The sequence below is a fragment of the Notolepis coatsorum genome (genome assembly GCF_963971535.1).
Source record: "Notolepis coatsorum genome assembly, chromosome: 2".
In the NCBI taxonomy this organism is placed as follows: domain Eukaryota; kingdom Metazoa; phylum Chordata; class Actinopteri; order Aulopiformes; family Paralepididae; genus Notolepis; species Notolepis coatsorum.
The window spans coordinates 64,013,755-64,036,008 of record NC_140166.1 but is presented as its reverse complement, the minus strand read 5'-3'; the positions used below and the strand labels follow the sequence as shown (position 1 = coordinate 64,036,008).

The following is a 22,254-nucleotide window of genomic DNA, read 5'->3' as shown; positions in this document are numbered from 1 at the left end:
TCCCTCAGATAAAGACCTGCTAGGTGCTTCTACCTAATGTTCCCTCAGATAAAGACCTCTGCTAGGTGCTTCTACCTAATGTTCCCTCAGATAAAGACCTCTGCTAGGTGCTTCTACCTAATGTTCCCTCAGATAAAGACCTCTGCTGGGTGCTTCTACCTAATGTTCCCTCAGATAAAGACCTGCTAGGTGCTTCTACCTAATGTTCCCTCAGATAAAGACCTCTGCTAGGTGCTTCTACCTAATGTTCCCTCAGATAAAGACCTCTGCTAGGTGCTTCTACCTAATGTTCCCTCAGATAAAGACCTCTGCTAGGTGCTTCTACCTAATGTTCCCTCAGATAAAGACCTCTGCTAGGTGCTTCTACCTAATGTTCCCTCAGATAAAGACCTCTGCTAGGTGCTTCTACCTAATGTTCCCTCAGATAAAGACCTCTGCTAGGTGCTTCTACCTAATGTTCCCTCAGATAAAGACCTCTGCTGGGTGCTTCTACCTAATGTTCCCTCAGATAAAGACCTCTGCTAGGTGCTTCTACCTAATGTTCCCTCAGATAAAGACCTGCTAGGTGCTTCTACCTAATGTTCCCTCAGATAAAGACCTCTGCTAGGTGCTTCTACCTAATGTTCCCTCAGATAAAGACCTCTGCTAGGTGCTTCTACCTAATGTTCCCTCAGATAAAGACCTCTGCTAGGTGCTTCTACCTAATGTTCCCTCAGATAAAGACCTGCTAGGTGCTTCTACCTAATGTTCCCTCAGATAAAGACCTCTGCTAGGTGCTTCTACCTAATGTTCCCTCAGATAAAGACCTGCTAGGTGCTTCTACCTAATGTTCCCTCAGATAAAGACCTCTGCTAGGTGCTTCTACCTAATGTTCCCTCAGATAAAGACCTCTGCTAGGTGCTTCTACCTAATGTTCCCTCAGATAAAGACCTGCTAGGTGCTTCTACCTAATGTTCCCTCAGATAAAGACCTGCTAGGTGCTTCTACCTAATGTTCCCTCAGATAAAGACCTCTGCTAGGTGCTTCTACCTAATGTTCCCTCAGATAAAGACCTGCTAGGTGCTTCTACCTAATGTTCCCTCAGATAAAGACCTCTGCTAGGTGCTTCTACCTAATGTTCCCTCAGATAAAGACCTGCTAGGTGCTTCTACCTAATGTTCCCTCAGATAAAGACCTCTGCTAGGTGCTTCTACCTAATGTTCCCTCAGATAAAGACCTCTGCTAGGTGCTTCTACCTAATGTTCCCTCAGATAAAGACCTCTGCTAGGTGCTTCTACCTAATGTTCCCTCAGATAAAGACCTGCTAGGTGCTTCTACCTAATGTTCCCTCAGATAAAGACCTGCTAGGTGCTTCTACCTAATGTTCCCTCAGATAAAGACCTCTGCTAGGTGCTTCTACCTAATGTTCCCTCAGATAAAGACCTGCTAGGTGCTTCTACCTAATGTTCCCTCAGATAAAGACCACTGCTAGGTGCTTCTACCTAATGTTCCCTCAGATAAAGACCTGCTAGGTGCTTCTACCTAATGTTCCCTCAGATAAAGACCTGCTAGGTGCTTCTACCTAATGTTCCCTCAGATAAAGACCTGCTAGGTGCTTCTACCTAATGTTCCCTCAGATAAAGACCTCTGCTAGGTGCTTCTATAATGTTCCCTCAGATAAAGACCTCTGCTAGGTGCTTCTACCTAATGTTCCCTCAGATAAAGACCTCTGCTAGGTGCTTCTACCTAATGTTCCCTCAGATAAAGACCTCTGCTAGGTGCTTCTACCTAATGTTCCCTCAGATAAAGACCTCTGCTAGGTGCTTCTACCTAATGTTCCCTCAGATAAAGACCTGCTAGGTGCTTCTACCTAATGTTCCCTCAGATAAAGACCTGCTATGTGCTTCTACCTAATGTTCCCTCAGATAAAGACCTCTGCTAGGTGCTTCTACCTAATGTTCCCTCAGATAAAGACCTCTGCTAGGTGCTTCTACCTAATGTTCCCTCAGATAAAGACCTCTGCTAGGTGCTTCTACCTAATGTTCCCTCAGATAAAGACCTGCTAGGTGCTTCTACCTAATGTTCCCTCAGATAAAGACCTGCTAGGTGCTTCTACCTAATGTTCCCTCAGATAAAGACCTCTGCTAGGTGCTTCTACCTAATGTTCCCTCAGATAAAGACCTCTGCTAGGTGCTTCTACCTAATGTTCCCTCAGATAAAGACCTCTGCTAGGTGCTTCTACCTAATGTTCCCTCAGATAAAGACCTGCTAGGTGCTTCTACCTAATGTTCCCTCAGATAAAGACCTCTGCTAGGTGCTTCCACCTAATGTTCCCTCAGATAAAGACCTGCTAGGTGCTTCTACCTAATGTTCCCTCAGATAAAGACCTCTGCTAGGTGCTTCTACCTAATGTTCCCTCAGATAAAGACCTGCTAGGTGCTTCTACCTAATGTTCCCTCAGATAAAGACCTCTGCTAGGTGCTTCCACCTAATGTTCCCTCAGATAAAGACCTCTGCTAGGTGCTTCTACCTAATGTTCCCTCAGATAAAGACCTCTGCTAGGTGCTTCTACCTAATGTTCCCTCAGATAAAGACCTGCTAGGTGCTTCTACCTAATGTTCCCTCAGATAAAGACCTGCTAGGTGCTTCTACCTAATGTTCCCTCAGATAAAGACCTCTGCTAGGTGCTTCTACCTAATGTTCCCTCAGATAAAGACCACTGCTAGGTGCTTCTACTTGCTTAACAGAGCAGCAAAGACCATGAATGAAATCTACTGTAAGTAGTTACTTTTGTATAATGTCCATAGCTCTGACATTTTTTACCGGATTGCGACACGTTTTTTCCCTAGACGTTCACAGAAAGGTAAAGAAACAATATATATACGTTGTATTTTATGGCAATAATGTTGAGGTTTGTTCGACCCGTGAGATATAATCACGAAATTCACGTCAATATTTGTAAGTAAAGACCTATGTCTGCAGCTGGTGTGAGCTGGGTAGTGTAGTTTTATGAAACGTAGATGTCCATCGAAAGCCCTGGGTCTCCTCTTTCTTAGGACTACAACGATTTCATGGCGGCTTCCTGTCCTCTAACACTTAAAATCATTGGTAAACAAACGTAGTGCTGAAAATATACACTTTGACTTTGGCTGTTTTGATAGGGTTAGGGTCTTTACTCTTGGCTACATTTGAAAAAGAAATGCAACATGAATGAATACAGACTGTATTGATCTATTTATAAACCTGCCCATTTTCCTGCCATCGACTAAAAACGCACAATCAATATCTGAAATAAAAAAAAAAACGAAATAAACATACTGTTTTTTACTATTATGTACTTTGCTATCTCTATACTACTACTAGTATACTAGATGTGCTCTTCCTGCTGTTTTGTAAGTGGCTTTGGATAAAAGCGTCCGCTAAATGTAGATGTAGTGGGTCAGGGAGGAAGTGTACCCATTCATCCTTTCTGCTAGTTTTACCTGTATGTGCTCTCTATCTAACCTGCTTGTTTCTGACACACAGAGATCCCATTTCACTTCACCCTCCCTAAGGGAAGCCAGCTGATTGGTCCCGCCATCAGCGCCACGCCCCCTCTCGTCAGTCAACTGAAGCAGACGCCCAGACACAGCACTCCTATTGGTGGGTGTTGTTGCCACTCGGGCAGATAACTGTTTGACCTGCAGAGGATAATTAATGGAGGATCTGTGGAGTTAAACAAGATAACTGAACTGTTGACTGATTTTTCTAAATGTATTTTGGGCCTTACAAAGTCTTAAAAAGGTCTTAAATATGATTTCGATAAGTCTTAAGAATTTATTGGATTAGGAAGGTACTTAGGTAGGTATTCAATTCTATTCAAATTGGTCTTAAAAATACCCTAAACATCTTCAAATGTATCATGTTGATACCTGCAGGAAACCACAATATTGGGTAGGGCTGCAACTAACCACTACTTCTATATATTAATCTAACTATTATTGAAACAATTATTAAATTAAATGTATATAATTATATTAGTGCTGTGAAGTTTAATCGAGTTAATCACAATAATAGGCTGTGATTAATCATGATTAAATGATTTAAACGTTTTAAAATACTAATATTTAGTTTTTTTGTGATAAAACAAATACATGTGTGGTGTTGGAATAATGAAATACGTTATTCTTATAGCACATGCATGAGTCTGGTCTTATTTGAAAGGTAACATTCTGAAGTTGCTAAAGCAATAAAGATCACTTTGAGTGCTAATGTATTAGAGAAACAGAGGTTTGAACACACTGCAATAAAATATTTTCCTTACTTTCTTGTTGACTTGTTGCCAGATTCCTGTTTTTAAGTTCCAGCATAGAGGTATGAGCTGGAAAACACGGTATGCGGTTCTATAGCCTGAAGTCTTATGTAGTACAGGTCCAAATTTGAAGAAAAAAAATCCATTAAAGGATGAGTGCTTGAGAAGGGTTTTTGTAAACCGTGTACCGGGAAAAAAACAGCGTGAAAATCCAAAATGGCGATCCACTTCCATTCATTCTGAATGAATTCTGACAACAACGTTCTTCTTCGTCACCTTTCACCACCTTCCCAAACTATCACCCACTCGGCTGCGGTCTCTTTCGGAGCGGATGCTCGTTGGCTACAATGGTGATCAATAATTTTCGCCATCAGAGGTGATTGGTCAGTTTTAGACCATTCTAGACCGGAAGTGGTCATTTTGGATGACGCTCGCCGGATATATCGTCATGTAACTCGAGACCCGAAGCACACAGCTGGTTGAGTGTGGTGGCGATCGAAAGGCTTTCGAATGGTGCGTTGGATGGTCCTCGGAAAATGTTGCTTCCACCCGGTAGACAAGCGCGACGTGCGCGCAAAGTGCAAAACGTACCGTATGAGACCCACCGAACCTTAACTGGTTTAATTTCTGTAAAAGTAATGCGTTAAGGTTTCCAGATTAATCACGGGCGGTAAAGAAACAAACATGATGAACACAATGAAACCATGACCTAAAATGTTTTATTCATATCAAAACCCAAAACATGTGTATTACACCACCCTTATTCAACAGGTTTTCCAGCCAGCTGGTTTGAAGCAGTGATAACTGGCTTTCTCATGTTGTGGTTTGAAGCAGTGATAACTGGTTTTCTCATGTTGTGGTTTGAAGCAGAAATCAGCTCCTTCTCAGAGAAGTCCGCGGCGGTGGGGGACGTCTCCATGGCCACCAGTGACATCACAGCAGGGGACAGCGGGGAGGACACCATGGAAAGGCCTGATGGGAAACTGAGTCTTCGGATGAAACTGGTGACACCTGTAGAGGAGGGAAGCTCGGAACGCTTCAGCCTACAGAGTAAGTTACTATCAACAGGTGATACTACTGTTACTGCTACTATTACTACTACTACTGCTACTACTACTACTACTACTACTACTACTACTACTACTACTACTACTACTACTACTACTACTACTACTACTACTACTACTACCACTGTTACTACTACTACTACTACTACTACTACTACTACTACTACTACTACTACTACTACTACTACTACTACTACTGTTACTACTACTACTACTACTACTACTACTACTACTGCTACTCTGTTACTACTACTACTACTGCTACTATTACTACTGTTACTGCTACTATTACTACTACTACTGCTACTCTGTTACTACTACTACTACTACTACTACTACTACTACTACTACTACTACTACTACTGCTACTACTGTTACTGCTACTATTACTACTACTACTACTACTACTACTACTACTACTACTACTACTACTACTACTGTTACTACTACTACTACTGCTACTCTGTTACTACTACTACTACTACTACTACTACTGCTACTATTACTACCGTTACTACTGCTACTACTACTACTACTACTACTACTACTACTACTACTACTACTACTACTACTACTGTTACTACTACTACTACTACTGCTACTCTGTTACTACTACTACTACTACTACTACTACTACTACTGCTACTATTACTACCGTTACTACTGCTACTACTACTACTGTTACTACTACTCTAGTATCACTGCATTACTAGTCTGTATTTTAGTCCAGTCTTCATGGCACCTTGTTTTTCTTGTCGGTAATGTGTGTTTGTTTCTCCCAGAGCCAGCGCTGTCAGATGAAGAAGGCTCTGTTGTCAAGGTGACCACCGTCACCAAGGCTCTAACTAGGTAACCTGCTGTTGTCACAGTGTAAAGTAGCCCCGTTGAGACATGGTGGTGTTACAGTGTAAAGTAGCCCCCGTTGAGACATGGTGGTGTTACAGTGTAAAGTAGCCCCCGTTGAGACACGGTGGTGTGAATGTTTTAATCACATCACTTGATCAAACAGAAACATACAACCTTTTTAGATTAGATTACATTAGATTGAATTCAATTAAGATGGATTATATAATATTTCTAATTGCATTTAGATGACATTACATTCAATTCAATTAGATTGGATTAGATTTAAAATGTATTGTCATCATACAGCAAAGTACAGTACAATGAAAATACGTTTGCCATCCAACCAGAGTGCTAATCTAGCAGTAAAGTGCAACAGTGATATACAATTTACAATTGGTTAAACTGGGTATAAAATATATAAATGAGTACTACTGAGTAATAGTGCTAATCAGATGTAAGTACAGAGTTGTATTAATATGTAAAGTGATACAGGTATAAAGGCACTATGGTAGTAAGTCATACTGGCCAGCAGCGTAACTAGTATTCCTCTACCGAGATGAAATGCAATGAGGATAACTGCCATGTATACGCCCATCTCACAGTGGAATAGGTTGCCATATATAATTACTCAAGCAACAAGCAAATAACGCTTTAAAAAGCAAGTAAAGAGGTTACTTTTGGGTACAGGCACAATGCCTGATATATAACATTTAATTATTTTACTAGTAATTTTGTAATATTTTGGTATAATGAGGTGGGTTGGGTGGGTGTGGGTGTGGGGAGGAATTATGTTTGATTATGTTATGTATATTGTTTCCTCTGTTTATTGTTGGTTTTATTTTTAATGTTTGTTTGTATTTATTGTTTTGTGTGGACCCCAGGAAGAGTAGCTGTTGCCATTTGTAACAGCTAATGGGGATCCAAATACACTTAAACTTAAACTAGTAAGAGATATGTACAGATATAGATATAGTAACTAGTAAGAGTAGGTAAGGGATATGTACAGATATAGATATAGTATCTACAGATATGTACATATATATATATATATATATATATATATATATATATAGTATCTAGTCTACAGATATAATAACTACAGAGTACAGATATGTAGATATGTCTTCCCGGAGACGTTTTGTCGTCATAGCAACAGAGCAGTGAGACAGGGCAGTCAGACTAATCGTCTTCTTCTTCTTCTTCTTCTTCTTCTTCTTCTTCTTCTTCTTCTTCTTCTTCTTCTTCTTCTTCTTCTTCTTCTTCTTCTTCTTCTTCTTCTTCTTCTTCTTCTTCTTCTTCTTCTTCTTCTTCTTCTTCTTCTTCTTCTTCTTCTTCTTCTTCTTCTTCTTCTTCTTCTTCTTCTTCTTCTTCTTCTTCTTCTTCTTCTTCTTCTTCTTCTTCTTCTTCTTCTTCTTCTTCTTCTTCTTCTTCTTCTTCTTCTTCTTCTTCTTCTTCTTCTTCTTCTTCTTCTTCTTCTTCTTCTTCTTCTGTGGTGTCCAGCCCCTCAGTCTTCAGTCGAGTCCGTCAGGCCCACAGACAGCCCAGTCCAGCCACGCCTGCCAGGTACACACACACACACACACACACACACACACACACATGGGGCGAGGAGGTAGAGCAGTCGTCTGGCAATCCGGAGGTTCCCGGTTCGATTCCCGCTCCTCCCGGGCAGCGTGTCGATGTGTCCTTGAGCAAGACACTTAACCCCTAACTGCTCCTGATGAGCAGGTTGGCACCTTGCACGGTCGCCTCCGCCGTCGGTGTGTGAGTGAACGGGTAAATTGTGAGGAACCAATTGTAAAGCGCTTTGGATAAAAGCGCTATATAAAAAAGCAGCCATTTACCATTTACACTGCCCCCAATGCCCCCCAGACCTGCCCCTACCGTCCCAGACCTACTGTCTCAGACCGGCTGCCCCTACCTTGAGTTTGTGCTGAGCTGCTCCACATCTCCATGTGTGTGTGTTGTAGGCTTGGGCGGTATAATTTTTTTCACACCGTCATACCTTGCTGACATAATACCCTGGTATACGGTATATGACGGTATGTCAAAAACAATAACGTTAGCATGTAGCCTAGCCATGGCAGACTATTTGATTCCTTAAGGGCTCGAAATTGCCTGGGTTTTGGTCATATGCTCCCGAAATGCTCCAGCTGTTTGGCTACTTCTATGTGCAGTGAAAACTACTCGAATGCTTTATAACAGGGGTCAGCAACCTTTTTGACATGGAGTGCCTGTTTGAAATATAGTTGTAACTAGTGTGCCTCAACAATATTCCATGCATCGTAATTTTTTTTCTCATAATCAGGTCTTTTTAATGATAATTTTTACATTATTACATCATTATTGTTATTGTTATTATTAACAATATTATTATGATAGTTGTATCAACCCTAAATCTGAGTTGGGGGGGGGGGGGGGGTGCAATGCAGACAAACAGCCGCATACAGTGCGACCATTTCACTCATATTTGCCCATTCATTTTTGGACACATCACACACCATTGGTGTGTGTACTGTACGTGTGCTGTCATAGCTCCACCTACAGGCCTAATGGAGAACACCAGGATGTGAATGGAGGGTGAATGTGAGGTATATCGTGTAAATAAGTTTTGATTGATCGCAAGACTACACTGTAAAAAAATAAATAATAATAAGTTACCAGAACTTAAAAATATTGAGTTCAGTTACTGTGCATTAAGGTTTTCAGTTTTCAATCCATAATAAGTTAACAGAAAAATAAGTACACAGCCACATTATTTCAACCTAATAAAACTATGTTTATTGTCATTGTTTTAAGAACACAAGTTGACTTGGTAATACTCACATTTTGAGTAAAAAAAATGGCTTTTAACATGTGCAATGTTCAATGAAATAGAAAAATAAATAATACAATTAGTTGATTAATCCCACTGGTCACAATGGTGACCGTAATAATGTTTTTGTTATAAGGCTCTGCAAATGTTACTGAATGATGTAGCAATGTATTTCCAGCTAAATTGAAATAATAAACAAATAAAGGGTCTCAATTAAATATGTGGTAGTAAAAAGAACCTGTGGGAGGATTTCAACAAGATAAATGCGACAACAGTGCAAAATATTTCACTATAATATTTCAAAGCAAAAAAAAAGAAAAAAGAAATTATAATTATAATTTATTTTTTTATGCTGCCCCCTGTGCCTATGCAAATGCCCCGCGTGCCTATGCAGGCACGCATGCCTAGGGTTGCCTACCCCTGCTTTATAACCTAGTCATTGATTTAGTTCAGGGTAATCTAAAATTAGCCGCGGAACTAACGCTAGCTAACGTGAGCTAACGCTAGTTAATCAAGCTCACAGAGAGAGATAAACAGGTCATATGCTCCCGAAATGCTCCCGCTGTTTGGCTACTTCTATGTGCAGTGAAAACTACTCGAATGCTTTATAACCTAGTCATTGATTTAGTTCAGGGTAATCTAAAATTAGCCGTGGAGCTAACGCTAGCTAACGTGAGCTAACGCTAGTTAATCAAGCTCACAGAGAAAGATAAACAGCTGCCAGCGGACAGTACAGGTACAAATACAATAAAAAGCGGGTGGGGGCTGTTGTGTAAACCTTGTACTCTTTAGTTCACATATAATAAGAGACGGATTATTTGCTTGCTCCACCAGTGCACAACAACCACAACGCTTTACGGTATTTTCACAGCACTGTCGCAACATTACCGTAAAACGTGAACACCGTTCACTCGCTCCACTAGTGAGGAATGGTCTCGCCCTCTGCTGGCGCGTGTGTGCACTACACTCAAAACTCTGTTTCACTGTAATAGAAACTGAAGCGCATCTGTGATTTGGACGGTATTGATTTTCAATACCGTCGGGATTTCTAAATACCCTGGTATACTGTAATACCGTCATACCGCCCAAGCCTAGTGTGTTGGACAGAAGGAGCAGCTCCTCCCTGGTGGATTGATGGAACTGCAGGCCAGTTATTTTAGGCCCCCCCAGGAGAGCGGAGGACAGGCTCCGTTTCAAACACAGCAATGCCCTTTAGAAGATGTTCACTTTTAGTGCTAATGAAATAGAGTAACATAGGTCTGAACTTGAGTTGTAGAAAAACGTTGTTACTCACGTTTTTCTGTAGTAGTTGGTAGTCCAGAAGTAGTATTTCCAAAAAAAATTATTGGTATGGCTGAAAAAAACACCCTGGGTCCATAGCCTGAAGTCTTGTGGAATACATTATATACAACATACATCATATACCAGTATCAGTCTGATATCCTGTACCAGTATCGGGTTATTCTTTTAATATAAAATATTAATGTTTCCCCTGTCTGCAGGGGGCATCTGTTTAGTTCACCACAGTCCTCTATTGGTTGTAACAGCCTCCCTAACAGCCAATCGGAACTCTGCTCCAGCCAAGGTAATCTATCTATAATCTTTCTCAGTTTTTATATTGTATTTTTTTTAGTATTTCTCAGTTTTTATATTGTAAAGCACTTTGGTGCAACTTCGGTTGGTTTTAAATGTGCTATATAAATAAAGTTGACCTTGACCTATCTCACAATAATTTGTGTTCTACTGTGTGTTCTACTGTGTGTTCTACTAATCTGTGATTCATAATCAATGATTCAGTTTGTGGAGGTGGGGGCTGAGAGGAGGGTGGAGGCTGAGAGGAGGGTGGGGGTTGATGGAGAGGAGGGTGGAGGCTGAGAGGAGGGTGGAGGCTGAGAGGAGGGTGGGGGCTGAGAGGAGGGTGGAGGCTGAGAGGAGGGTGGAGGCTGAGAGGAGGGTGGGGGCTGATGGAGAGGAGGGTGGAGGGGAGGAGAGGGTGGAGGCTGATGGAGGAGAGGGTGGAGGAGAGGAGGGTGGAGGCTGAGAGGAGGGTGGGGGCTGATCGAGAGGAGGGTGGGGGCTGAGAGGAGAGGAGGGTGGAGGGAGACGGGTGCGTAGGTCGCGTCTGAATGAGAGCTTCAGTTGGATAGTTCTCTACAGACATTTGAATGATGGTTTCTGATCTTGTGGTTCTGCTGTCAGGTCCAAACCAGGACGCGTTGGCCTCCCCGCTGCCGGCCGCTGGCCCAGAGTCGGGCTCTGCTCCTGGGGAGAGAGAGGAGACCGGAGGCCCTGGGTCCCACAGCGCCACCTGTACCCCACCCAGGAAGGTTAGACAACACCACCCACACCCTCCTAACAAGAGTATATATAACATAACATTTGTAAGCAGTGAGTTTAGTTAAACGTTAAATGTTTCTGTTGTGTGCGTGTGTGTGTGTGCGTGTGCGTGCGCGCGCGCGCGTGTGTGTGTGTGTGTGTGTTGCAGCTCTGTCAGAGGACAGTTTCTCAGCAGACCAGCTTCGAGGCTCCGCTGCCCCCTGGTGGCAGGGTAAGGAAAGATGTTCTGATTGGCTGTTGGCCTGATGGAAGGCCTGAAACAAAACATTATAGTAGACATTATAACAATGCTTGTCCAGTTCTAAGACCCTCCCATCACTGATTGACAGGGTGAACCCGAGACTCCTCCCCGTTCTTCAGGCCCCGCCCACCGCCGACATGTGCGGACCATCCAGGAGGTCCGGACCACCGTCACGCGTGTCATCACAGACGTGTTCTATGAAGACGGGAAGGAGGTGGAGCGCAAAGTCACACAGGTTAGAGACCCACCCTGTTATACCCTGTTAACTAGTCTAGTTACCTGCCTGGTTAGAGACCTACTGATGCCCTGTTAACTAGGGGTGTAACGATTCGACCTCACAACGATTCGATTCGATTACGATTCTTCAGGCAACGATTCAATGCATCATGAAATCTCTTCATTTGACCACGATTCGATTTGATTAATTTTCGAGAAATCTTCGATAAATATTCTATCAGTTAATTCCCCAAAAAAAATTTAATACACAACTGTGGCTGGGGGAACTGATTCAATCAGCATGAATGGACTATAGGTCAATAAAAACAATACACAAAAAAAATAAACATTAACACTTTGAGTGCCAATGACGAGATTTCTCGTTATTTAATCGTTATTTCTTTTATTAGCGATATCCATTCATTTTTCATCCATCCAGCCTGACGTTATCATTGGGAATGGCTCTGAGCTCGAAAAGGGCAAATACCGCCCCCTATCGTCTCCCGGATGGTAATGCACATCATTGGATTTGATTGAGTGACCATGTGCATCAGAAAAAAACTCCAGTCCGGGGTTTTCCCATCTTTGGCAAGCAGTGTCTGTTAACACATTCACTGGGGAGGCTCGGAGCAGCTTTCGATTATGTGTTTCGGACTATAACGTTGGATCAATAAACGCGATCAATATTTGGAATGGCGATCAGGAATTGGATTAATCTTTTTGCAGAACATCTGATGTGAGGGAAGGACTCTATTGTACCAGTTTTGGGTTAATCAGATGTTTTTTTCATAGCGATCACAACGCATGTGTGTGTGTGTGCGTGTGCGTGTGTGTGTGTGTGTGTGTGTATGACGTTAGCGCTGACCAGGTCATGGATAATAGATTTTTCAGCCCGCTTCTCTAGTGTGCATAAGTACACATATACTATCGATAATCTAGCGTTTATTTGAAAACGATTCATAAATCAGCCGAAAAATTACAATGTGTTTTGTGTATTCTGATATAATGTACCAATGAAAAAACAATCCGTTTCGTACATGTTGACTGCAAGCAAGTCATTGATAACTAGGGTTGGGCATCGTTTGGATTTGAACGATTCCGGTTCCGATTCCGATTCTCCATATCGATTCCTGTTCTGAACGATTCTCGCTTCCGATTCTTTGAGGTGCAGGTCACAGCATTTTTTTCATACTATTCACATTTTCAGTTTACTTGATACAGTTTAATTTGGTTGCTGTACTGTAATTTTTTATTTAATTTTTTTTTTAGAATCGAAATGCAGGTATGTTACTTCCGGTTCCAGAACCGGAAGTTAGGAACCGGTTCCTAATTAGAACCGGTTTTCGGTGCCCAACCCTATTGATAACGAGGGGTGTTTTAGACCCATAGCCATCATTTAAGATATAGTTTAAGCGTTTGCAAATATCCCCGACCTCCCATTGACTAAAGCGCTGGCACTCAAGGGGTTATCTGGGCAAAGAGGCGTGGCACCCAATGTGTTAAAAAATTTAAATACATTTTTTATTTTGATTAATTTCGATTCTAACATATTCAAATCGATGCATCGAATCGAACACATTAGAATCGATGCATTTCGATTAATCGATGCATCGTTACACCCCTACTGTCTAGTTACCTGCCTGAGACAGACTAGTTAACAGCCTGTTAACCAGTCTGTCTATAACCAGCATTTTAACTAGTCTGTTTGATTTGATTTAGATTTTGGAGCTGGCAGGGTTTTATCTGAAGGGGTGTTTTGGAGCGGGCAGGGTTTTATCTGAAGGAGTGTTTTGGAGCGGGCAGGGTTTTATCTGAAGGAGTGTTTTGGAGCTGGCAGGGTTTTATCTGAAGGTGTTTGGAGCTGGCAGGGTTTTATCTGAAGGGGTGTTTTGGAGCGGGCAGGGTTTTATCTGAAGGGGTGTTTTGGAGCGGGCAGGGTTTTATCTGAAGGGGTGTTTTGGAGCTGGCAGGGTTTTATCTGAAGGAGTGTTTTGGAGCGGGCAGGGTTTTATCTGAAGGAGTGTTTTGGAGCGGGCAGGGTTTTATCTGAAGGAGTGTTTTGGAGCGGGCAGGGTTTTATCTGAAGGGGTGTTTTGGAGCGGGCAGGGTTTTATCTGAAGGGGTGTTTTGGAGCGGGCAGGGTTTTATCTGAAGGGGTGTTTTGGAGCTGGCAGGGTTTTATCTGAAGGTGTTTGGAGCTGGCAGGGTTTTATCTGAAGGAGTGTTTTGGAGCGGGCAGGGTTTTATCTGAAGGTGTTTGGAGCTGGCAGGGTTTTATCTGAAGGTGTTTGGAGCTGGCAGGGTTTTATCTGAAGGGGTGTTTTGGAGCGGGCAGGGTTTTATCTGAAGGGGTGTTTTGGAGCGGGCAGGGTTTTATCTGAAGGGGTGTTTTGAAGCGGGCAGGGTTTTATCTGAAGGGGTGTTTGACTTCCAGGAGTCTGAGGATCCAGTGGTGGACGTGCAGGACAGCGACATCTCTCCATGTCGGACAGGAAGCTCTCTGACTCCAGGGGACCTGGGCGACGTCTCGTCTATGTCCTCCAAGGCGTCCAGCAGCAGCACCGGGCCGGGCCGACCCAACTTCATCATGCCTCCCAGCAGAGGAGCCAAGCCTGGCAGGTAACCACCTGGAATACAATAGAACTAACTCCACGCCACCTGGAATACAATAGAACTAGCTCCACGCCACCTGGAATACAATAGAACTAACTCCACGCCACCTGGAATACAATAGAACTAACTCCACGCCACCTAGAATACAATAGAACTAACTCCACGCCACCTAGAATACAATAGAACTAACTCCACGCCACCTAGAATACAATAGAACTAACTCCACGCCACCTAGAATACAATAGAACTAACTCCACGCCACCTAGAATACAATAGAACTAACTCCACCTAGAATACAATAGAACTAACTCCACCTAGAATACAATAGAACTAACTCCACCTAGAATACAATAGAACTAACTCCACCTAGAATACAATAGAACTAACTCCACGCCACCTAGAATACAATAGAACTAACTCCACGCCACCTTGAATACAATAGAACATTTGGCTATAAACTACCAGATCTATCAAATGGATTCTACTTGGTTAGAAAGCTTGACTACTTGACTAACTAGCAGACTGTCTGTCTCTTCTGATTCTGTCTGTCTGTCTCTTCTAACCACTATGGTTCTGGTTCTGTCTGTCTCTTCTAACCACTATGGTTCTGGTTCTGTCTGTCTCTTCTAACCACTATGGTTCTGATTCTGTCTGTCTCTTCTAACCACTATGGTTCTGGTTCTGTCTGTCTCTTCTAACCACTATGGTTCTGGTTGGTTTCAGTTGTTATTATTCTGGTCAACGTATAAGTAGACTCTGCTTAGTAACGGATGCTCATTGGCCCAGTTATAGGTATAAGTAGACTCTGCTTAGTAACGGATGCTCATTGGCCAGTTCCATCCAGAGAAGGCACCAATCAAGGCATCGGTGCATTTAAAAAAACGTATATTTACAAAGCTGTTAGTCTAGTTAGTCCTTCAGTATCAAGCGCTCAGAATGAAAACATGTCTCCGTTCATACACGTTCTGAAGGTCACCAGCTTCTGTGTGAGTGAGTGAACATTCTGAAGGTCAAAGGTCGCAGGGTTTCTGACCTGAGCTTCTCTGTCTACAGCCCCAGGCGGGGAGGGGGGCAGCGGGGGCAGAGGGCGGGGTCACACGTCGTAAAGGAGAGAGGGGGAGGAGCCATGAGGGCCAGAGGGGGGGCCAGGAGGGGCCGCCCTCCCTCTCACTCATCCCCAGGCAGGTGAGTCCTCTCTGGGGCTCGCCCTGCATGCACTGCACCCTCTCTGGGGCTCGCCCTGCACGCACTGCACCCTCTCTGGGGCTCGCCCTGCACGCACTGACCCCTCTCTGGGGCTCGCCCTGCACGCACTGACCCTCTCTGGGGCTCGCCCTGCACGCACTGCACCCTCTCTGGGGCTCGCCCTGCACACACTGCACCCTCTCTGGGGCTCGCCCTGCACGCACTGCACCCTCTCTGGGGCTCGCCCTGCACGCACTGCACCCTATCCTCCATTTGCTGACATGGAACCAACTTTAGGAGCTGCCTGTCACGTAGAGCGGCATGGCTGTTTAAATGGGGGTTAAGCTGTAGGAGATATTATTGGTCCATATATGTCCATGTGTCCTTTACAACCAAACACAAGTCACCCACTGGGGTTTACTGGTTAGTGGCCCCCGCCATGGTGACGTCACACGGCAGCAGAAACACTTGATACTGACTCGAATAACACGCTCAGAATGGGCCCAGGCGAACCTTTGTCTTAAGTTACAGAACCTTTGTCTATGTAGGTTAAGTTACGGAACCTTTGTCTATGTAGGTTAAGTTACAGAACCTTTGTCTATGTAGGTTAAGTTACGGAACCTTTGTCTATGTAGGTTAAGTTACGGCACCTTTGTCTATGTAGGTTAAGTTACGGAACCAGTTACGGAACCTTTGTCTATGTAGGTTAAGTTACGGAACCTTTGTCTATGTAGGTTAAGCTACAGAACAGAACCTTTGTCTATGTAGGTTAAGTCACGGAACCTTTGTCTATGTAGGTTAAGTCACAGAACCTTTGTCTATGTAGGTTAAGCTACAGAACAGAACCTTTGTCTATGTAGGTTAAGTCACGGAACCTTTGTCTATGTAGGTTAAGCTACAGAACAGAACCTTTGTCTATGTAGGTTAAGTCACGGAACCTTTGTCTATGTAGGTTAAGTCACGGAACCTTTGTCTATGTAGGTTAAGTTACAGAACCTTTGTCTATGTAGGTTAAGTTACGGAACCTTTGTCTATGTAGGTTAAGCTACAGAACCTTTGTCTATGTAGGTTAAGCTACAGAACCTTTGTCTATGTAGGTTAAGCTACAGAACAGAACCTTTGTCTGTGTAGGTTAAGTTACAGAACCTTTGTCTATGTAGGTTAAGTCAGCGGTTCTCAACAGGGGTGCAGAGAGCTGCCAGGGGTGCCTTGAGATAAAAAGAAAAAAAAGAGAACTACGTTTTTTTTTATTTAAATTTTTTGTATTCTTTTTGGATTACAGAAAATTATCACTAAAGTGCTATCTGTTGCAGCTGCACTGTTTTCCATGAAAATACCATATTTGGAATACGTTTGACCATTTCTCAAAATCTGAAAATCATTATTTAATAAAACACAGAAAAGGATCACCAAGTTACTCTGGATAAAAAAAAACTTTACCGACAACATTGAGACAAAGCTTCCTGACACGTCTCCATCCAAACTCTTGGAAGAACTCTTTGAAATCTCATCTGATACCACCTGGAGAGCTGGTTTCAGAGTGTGGTGCTGAGTACCAAGTATCTCATGATGCAGCAGTTAAGGTGTTGATACCATTCAGCACCACATATCTACTGTGAAGCTGGCTTTTCATCCATGACAGCTCTGAAAACAAAATATAGGGCCAAGTTGAGCCTTGAGGATGACATGCGTGTTGCCTTGTCAAAGATCTCCCCACGTATTGACCGTATTATTAGCCAGCAGCAGCAGCAGACCTCGCATTGAGCTAGAAATGTCCACTGAGTGAACGAGTGCTTATTTTCTGTATTTATTAATATTTTTTGAGAAATGGTAACTTGGTGATCCCTTTCTGTATTTAAAAAAAATACATGATTTTCAGTTTTTGAGAAATGGTCAAACTTATCCAAATATGCTATTTTTATGGAGAACAGTGCAGCTGCAACAGATAGCACTTTAGTGATCCTTTTCTGTATTTAAAGAAAATACATGATTTTCAGTTTGAGAAATGGTCACACTTATCCAAATAATGCTATTTTTATGGAAAAGTGTGCAGCTGCAACAGATAGCACTTTAGTGATAATTTTCTGTAATTTTATTTAAAGAAATATGCTTATTTGATTTACTACTACAAGCAGAGTAATGTCAACAGTACTAAGCCATTTAGACCTGAAACACCTGTTAATAATGCATTATAATAGCCTGCTGCATATACACACAAATGTGTTTCCCGGTTTCTTAAATAAACATTATTTTGAAAGCAAGCACTTTTGTCATCATTGTAGCAAAAAAGACAGGACCGGAAAAGTCTTTATCGTATGTAGGGGTGCCCTGGAATATTTTATTGAACACATGGGTGCCTTGGCAGCAGAAAGGTTGAGAACCCCTGGGTTAAGCTACAGAGCTGCTTCAGGTTTGATGGACGTCTTTAGAAGTTGGTTCCATTCCACCACATGAGGTCTCCATGCAGCCACATCCTGACTCACATTCCTCTATCTGCTTCACTAACCTGACTTCCTGTCTGTATGTTCTCCTTCAATAACCTGACTTCCTGTCTGTATGTTCTCCTTCAATAACCTGACTTCCTGTCTGTCTGTATGTTCTCCTTCACTACCCTGACTTCCTGTCTGTATGTTCTCCTGACTTCCTGTCTGTCTGTATGTTCTCCTGCTGTTCTCCCTGTGATTCTCACTCAGTCCTTGTCTCTCAGGGGAAGTGCTGTTTCCGCCCAGCAGGAGGTGCTGTTCTCCCCCCGCCCCGGCCCCCAGCAGCGCCTCCCAGAGAGCCCCTCCCAGACCTCCCAGACCTCAGACTCTCTCAGGTCCATCACTTTCATTGTTTCCATTGCTTTTCATAGTTCACTTTAGTGATATTTATAAATTGAGTCGTCGAAATCAGAAGGTCCAGTAGAAAACAACAGACGTATTACCATGACAACAGGGCCTCAGAGATGTATTACCATGACAACAGGGCCTCAGAGATGTATCACCATGACAACAGGGCCTCAGAGATGTATCACCATGACAACAGGGCCTCAGAGATGTATCACCATGACAACAGGGCATCAGAGATGTATCACCATGACAACAGGGCATCAGAGATGTATCACCATGACAACAGGGCATCAGAGATGTATTACCATGACAACAGGGCATCAGAGATGTATTACCATGACAACAGGGCCTTAGAGATGTATTACCATGACAACAGGGCCTTAGAGATGTATTACCATGACAACAGGGCATCAGAGATGTATCACCATGACAACAGGGCCTCAGAGATGTATCACCATGACAACAGGGCATCAGAGATGTATTACCATGACAACAGGGCCTCAGAGATGTATCACCATGACAACAGGGCCTCAGATGTATTACCATGACAACAGGGCCTTAGAGATGTATCACCATGACAACAGGGCCTCAGAGATGTATCACCATGACAACAGGGCCTCAGAGATGTATCACCATGACAACAGGGCCTCAGAGATGTATTACCATGACAACAGGGCCTCAGAGATGTATCACCATGACAACAGGGCCTCAGAGATGTATCACCATGACAACAGGGCCTCAGAGATGTATTACCATGACAACAGGGCCTCAGAGATGTATTACCATGACAACAGGGCCTCAGAGATGTATTACCATGACAACAGGGCCTCAGAGATGTATCACCATGACAACAGGGCCTCAGAGATGTATCACCATGACAACAGGGCCTCAGAGATGTATCACCATGACAACAGGGCCTCAGAGATGTATCACCATGACAACATGGCATCAGAGATGTATTACCATGACAACAGGGCCTCAGAGATGTATTACCATGACAACAGGGCCTCAGAGATGTATCACCATGACAACAGGGTCAAGTTTTGCAAATAAGAAAACCGATAGAGAACACCATGTCAAAGCACTCAAGATCAATATCTAAATATGTGACCTATTTCTGAATCGAGCAACATTTTCGGCATCACCTCAGGTCCTCTCCATCCCATAATAACCCTGTCCCCTCCGCAGGTCCCCTCCATCCCATAATAACCCTGTCCTCTCCGCAGGTCCCCTCCATCCCGTAATAACCCTGTCCCCTCCGCAGGTCCCCTCCATCCCATAATAACTCTGTCCCCTCCGCAGGTCCCCTCCATCCCATAATAACCCTGTCCCCTCCGCAGGTCCCCTCCATCCCATAATAACTCTGTCCCCTCCGCAGGTCCGCTCCATCCCATAATAACTCTGTCCTCTCCGCAGGTCCCCTCCATCCCATAATAACCCTGTCCTCTCCGCAGGTCCCCTCCATCCCATAATAACCCTGTGCCCCCCGCAGGTCCCCTCCATCCCATAATAACTCTGTCCCCCCCGCAGGTCCTCTCCATCCCATAATAACCCTGTGCCCCCCGCAGGTCCTCTCCATCCCATAATAACCCTGTGCCCCCCGCAGGTCCTCTCCATCCCATAATAACCCTGTGCCCCCCGCAGGTCCTCTCCATCCCATAATAACCCTGTGCCCCCCGCAGGTCCCCCCCATCCATCCCATAATAACCCTGTGCCCCCCGCAGGTCCTCTCCATCCCATAATAACCCTGTGCCCCCCGCAGGTCCCCTCCCTCCATCCCATAATAACCCTGTGCCCCCCGCAGGTCCCCTCCCTCCATCCCATAATAACCCTGTGCCCCCCGCAGGTCCCCTCCCTCCATCCCATAATAACCCTGTGCCCCCCGCAGGTCCCCTCCATCCCATAATAACCCTGTCCCCTCCGCAGGTCCTCTCCATCCCATAATAACCCTGTCCCCTCCGCAGGTCCTCTCCATCCCATAATAACCCTGTGCCCCCCGCAGGTCCCCCCCATCCATCCCATAATAACCCTGTGCCCCCCGCAGGTCCCCTCCCTCCATCCCATAATAACCCTGTGCCCCCCGCAGGTCCCCTCCATCCATCCCATAATAACCCTGTGCCCCCCGCAGGTCCCCTCCATCCATCCCATAATAACCCTGTGCCCCCCGCAGGTCCTCCCCATCCATCCCATAATAACCCTGTGCCCCCCGCAGGTCCCCTCCATCCATCCCATAATAACCCTGTGCCCCCCGCAGGTCCTCCCCATCCATCCCATAATAACCCTGTGCCCCCCGCAGGTCCCCTCCATCCATCCCATAATAACCCTGTCCCCTCCGCAGGTCCCCCCCATCCATCCCATAATAACCCTGTCCCCTCCACAGGTCCCCCCCATCCATTCCATAATAACCCTGTCCCCTCCGCAGGTCCCCCCATCCATCCCATAATAACCCTGTCCCCTCCGCAGGTCCCCCCCATCCATCCCATAATAACCCTGTCCCCTCCGCAGGTCCCCCCCATCCATCCCATAATAACCCTGTCCCCTCCGCAGGTCCCCCCCATCCATCCCATAATAACCCTGTCCCCTCCGCAGGTCCCCTCCATCCATCCCATAATAACCCTGTCCCCTCCGCAGGTCCCCTCCATCCATCCCATAATAACCCTGTGCCCCCCGCAGGTCCCCCCCATCCATCCCATAATAACCCTGTGCCCTCCGCAGGTCCCCTCCATCCATCCCATAATAACCCTGTCCCCTCCGCAGGTCCCCTCCATCCATCCCATAATAACCCTGTGCCCCCCGCAGGTCCCCCCCATCCATCCCATAATAACCCTGTCCCCTCCGCAGGTCCCCTCCATCCATCCCATAATAACCCTGTGCCCCCCGCAGGTCCCCCCCATCCATCCCATAATAACCCTGTCCCCTCCGCAGGTCCCCTCCATCCATCCCATAATAACCCTGTCCCCTCCGCAGGTCCCCCCCATCCATCCCATAATAACCCTGTGCCCCCCGCAGGTCCCCCCCATCCATCCCATAATAACCCTGTGCCCCCCGCAGGTCCCCCCATCCATCCCATAATAACCCTGTGCCCCCCGCAGGTCCCCCCCATCCATCCCATAATAACCCTGTCCCCTCCGCAGGTCCCCTCCATCCATCCCATAATAACCGTGTCCCCTCCACAGGTCCCCCCCATCCATCCCATAATAACCCTGTGCCCCCCGCAGGTCCTCCCCGGAGGCGCAGGGCTCGGCCGCCAGCAGCTTCGTGGGCCTGAGGGTCGTGGCCAAGTGGTCGTCCAACGGCTACTTCTACTCGGGGAGGATCACCCGCGAGGAGGGGGAGGGGCGCTTCCGGCTGCGCTTCGACGACGGCTACGAGTGTGAGGTGCCGGGCAAGGACGTCCTGCTGTGTGACCCCATCCCCACGGACACGGAGGTCACGGCCCTGCTGGACGACCAGTTCTTCAGTATAGGTGAGGAGAGAGAGAGAGGTCGTAGGTCACGGCCCTGCTGGACGACCAGTTCTTCAGTATAGGTGAGGAGAGAGGGAGAGGTCAGAGGTCACGGCCGCCTAAATATTAAAGGCAACCAACTTGTGTCTAGCCACGCCCAACTTGCGTCTAGCCACGCCCCCGCGGCAGCAGAGCTCTGCCGCGGAGCTCTGTCGCGGCAGCATTATGTCGCAGTAATCCCCCCTCTTTTAACATCGACAACTAGCTCAACTGGTAGCGCCGCCTTGCTGTGGATCCTGCGGTCCGTTGGTGACAAGTTCGATTCCCTTCAATTTTTTATTTTTTTTTAACATGCATTCTTTCGCCGGTTAAGTTTAGGCATGTTAAT

The 22,254-nt window shown here is 45.1% G+C and overlaps 1 protein-coding gene across 1 annotated transcript in view; it reads left to right on the top strand.

Annotated features, from left to right (window-relative positions):
* Nucleotides 1-22,254, top strand: part of tp53bp1 (tumor protein p53 binding protein, 1) — a 102,085-nt gene that overhangs the window by 44,044 nt on the left and 35,787 nt on the right. Inside the window, exons 14-25 of the mRNA XM_084308193.1 lie at nucleotides 3,505-3,621; nucleotides 5,138-5,320; nucleotides 6,120-6,186; nucleotides 7,684-7,746; nucleotides 10,501-10,583; nucleotides 11,198-11,325; nucleotides 11,484-11,546; nucleotides 11,665-11,811; nucleotides 14,227-14,411; nucleotides 15,459-15,590; nucleotides 18,298-18,408; nucleotides 21,640-21,887. Of these exons, the coding sequence (XP_084164319.1) occupies nucleotides 3,505-3,621; nucleotides 5,138-5,320; nucleotides 6,120-6,186; nucleotides 7,684-7,746; nucleotides 10,501-10,583; nucleotides 11,198-11,325; nucleotides 11,484-11,546; nucleotides 11,665-11,811; nucleotides 14,227-14,411; nucleotides 15,459-15,590; nucleotides 18,298-18,408; nucleotides 21,640-21,887 (1,527 nt within the window). The remainder of the gene's footprint in view (nucleotides 1-3,504; nucleotides 3,622-5,137; nucleotides 5,321-6,119; nucleotides 6,187-7,683; nucleotides 7,747-10,500; nucleotides 10,584-11,197; nucleotides 11,326-11,483; nucleotides 11,547-11,664; nucleotides 11,812-14,226; nucleotides 14,412-15,458; nucleotides 15,591-18,297; nucleotides 18,409-21,639; nucleotides 21,888-22,254) is intronic.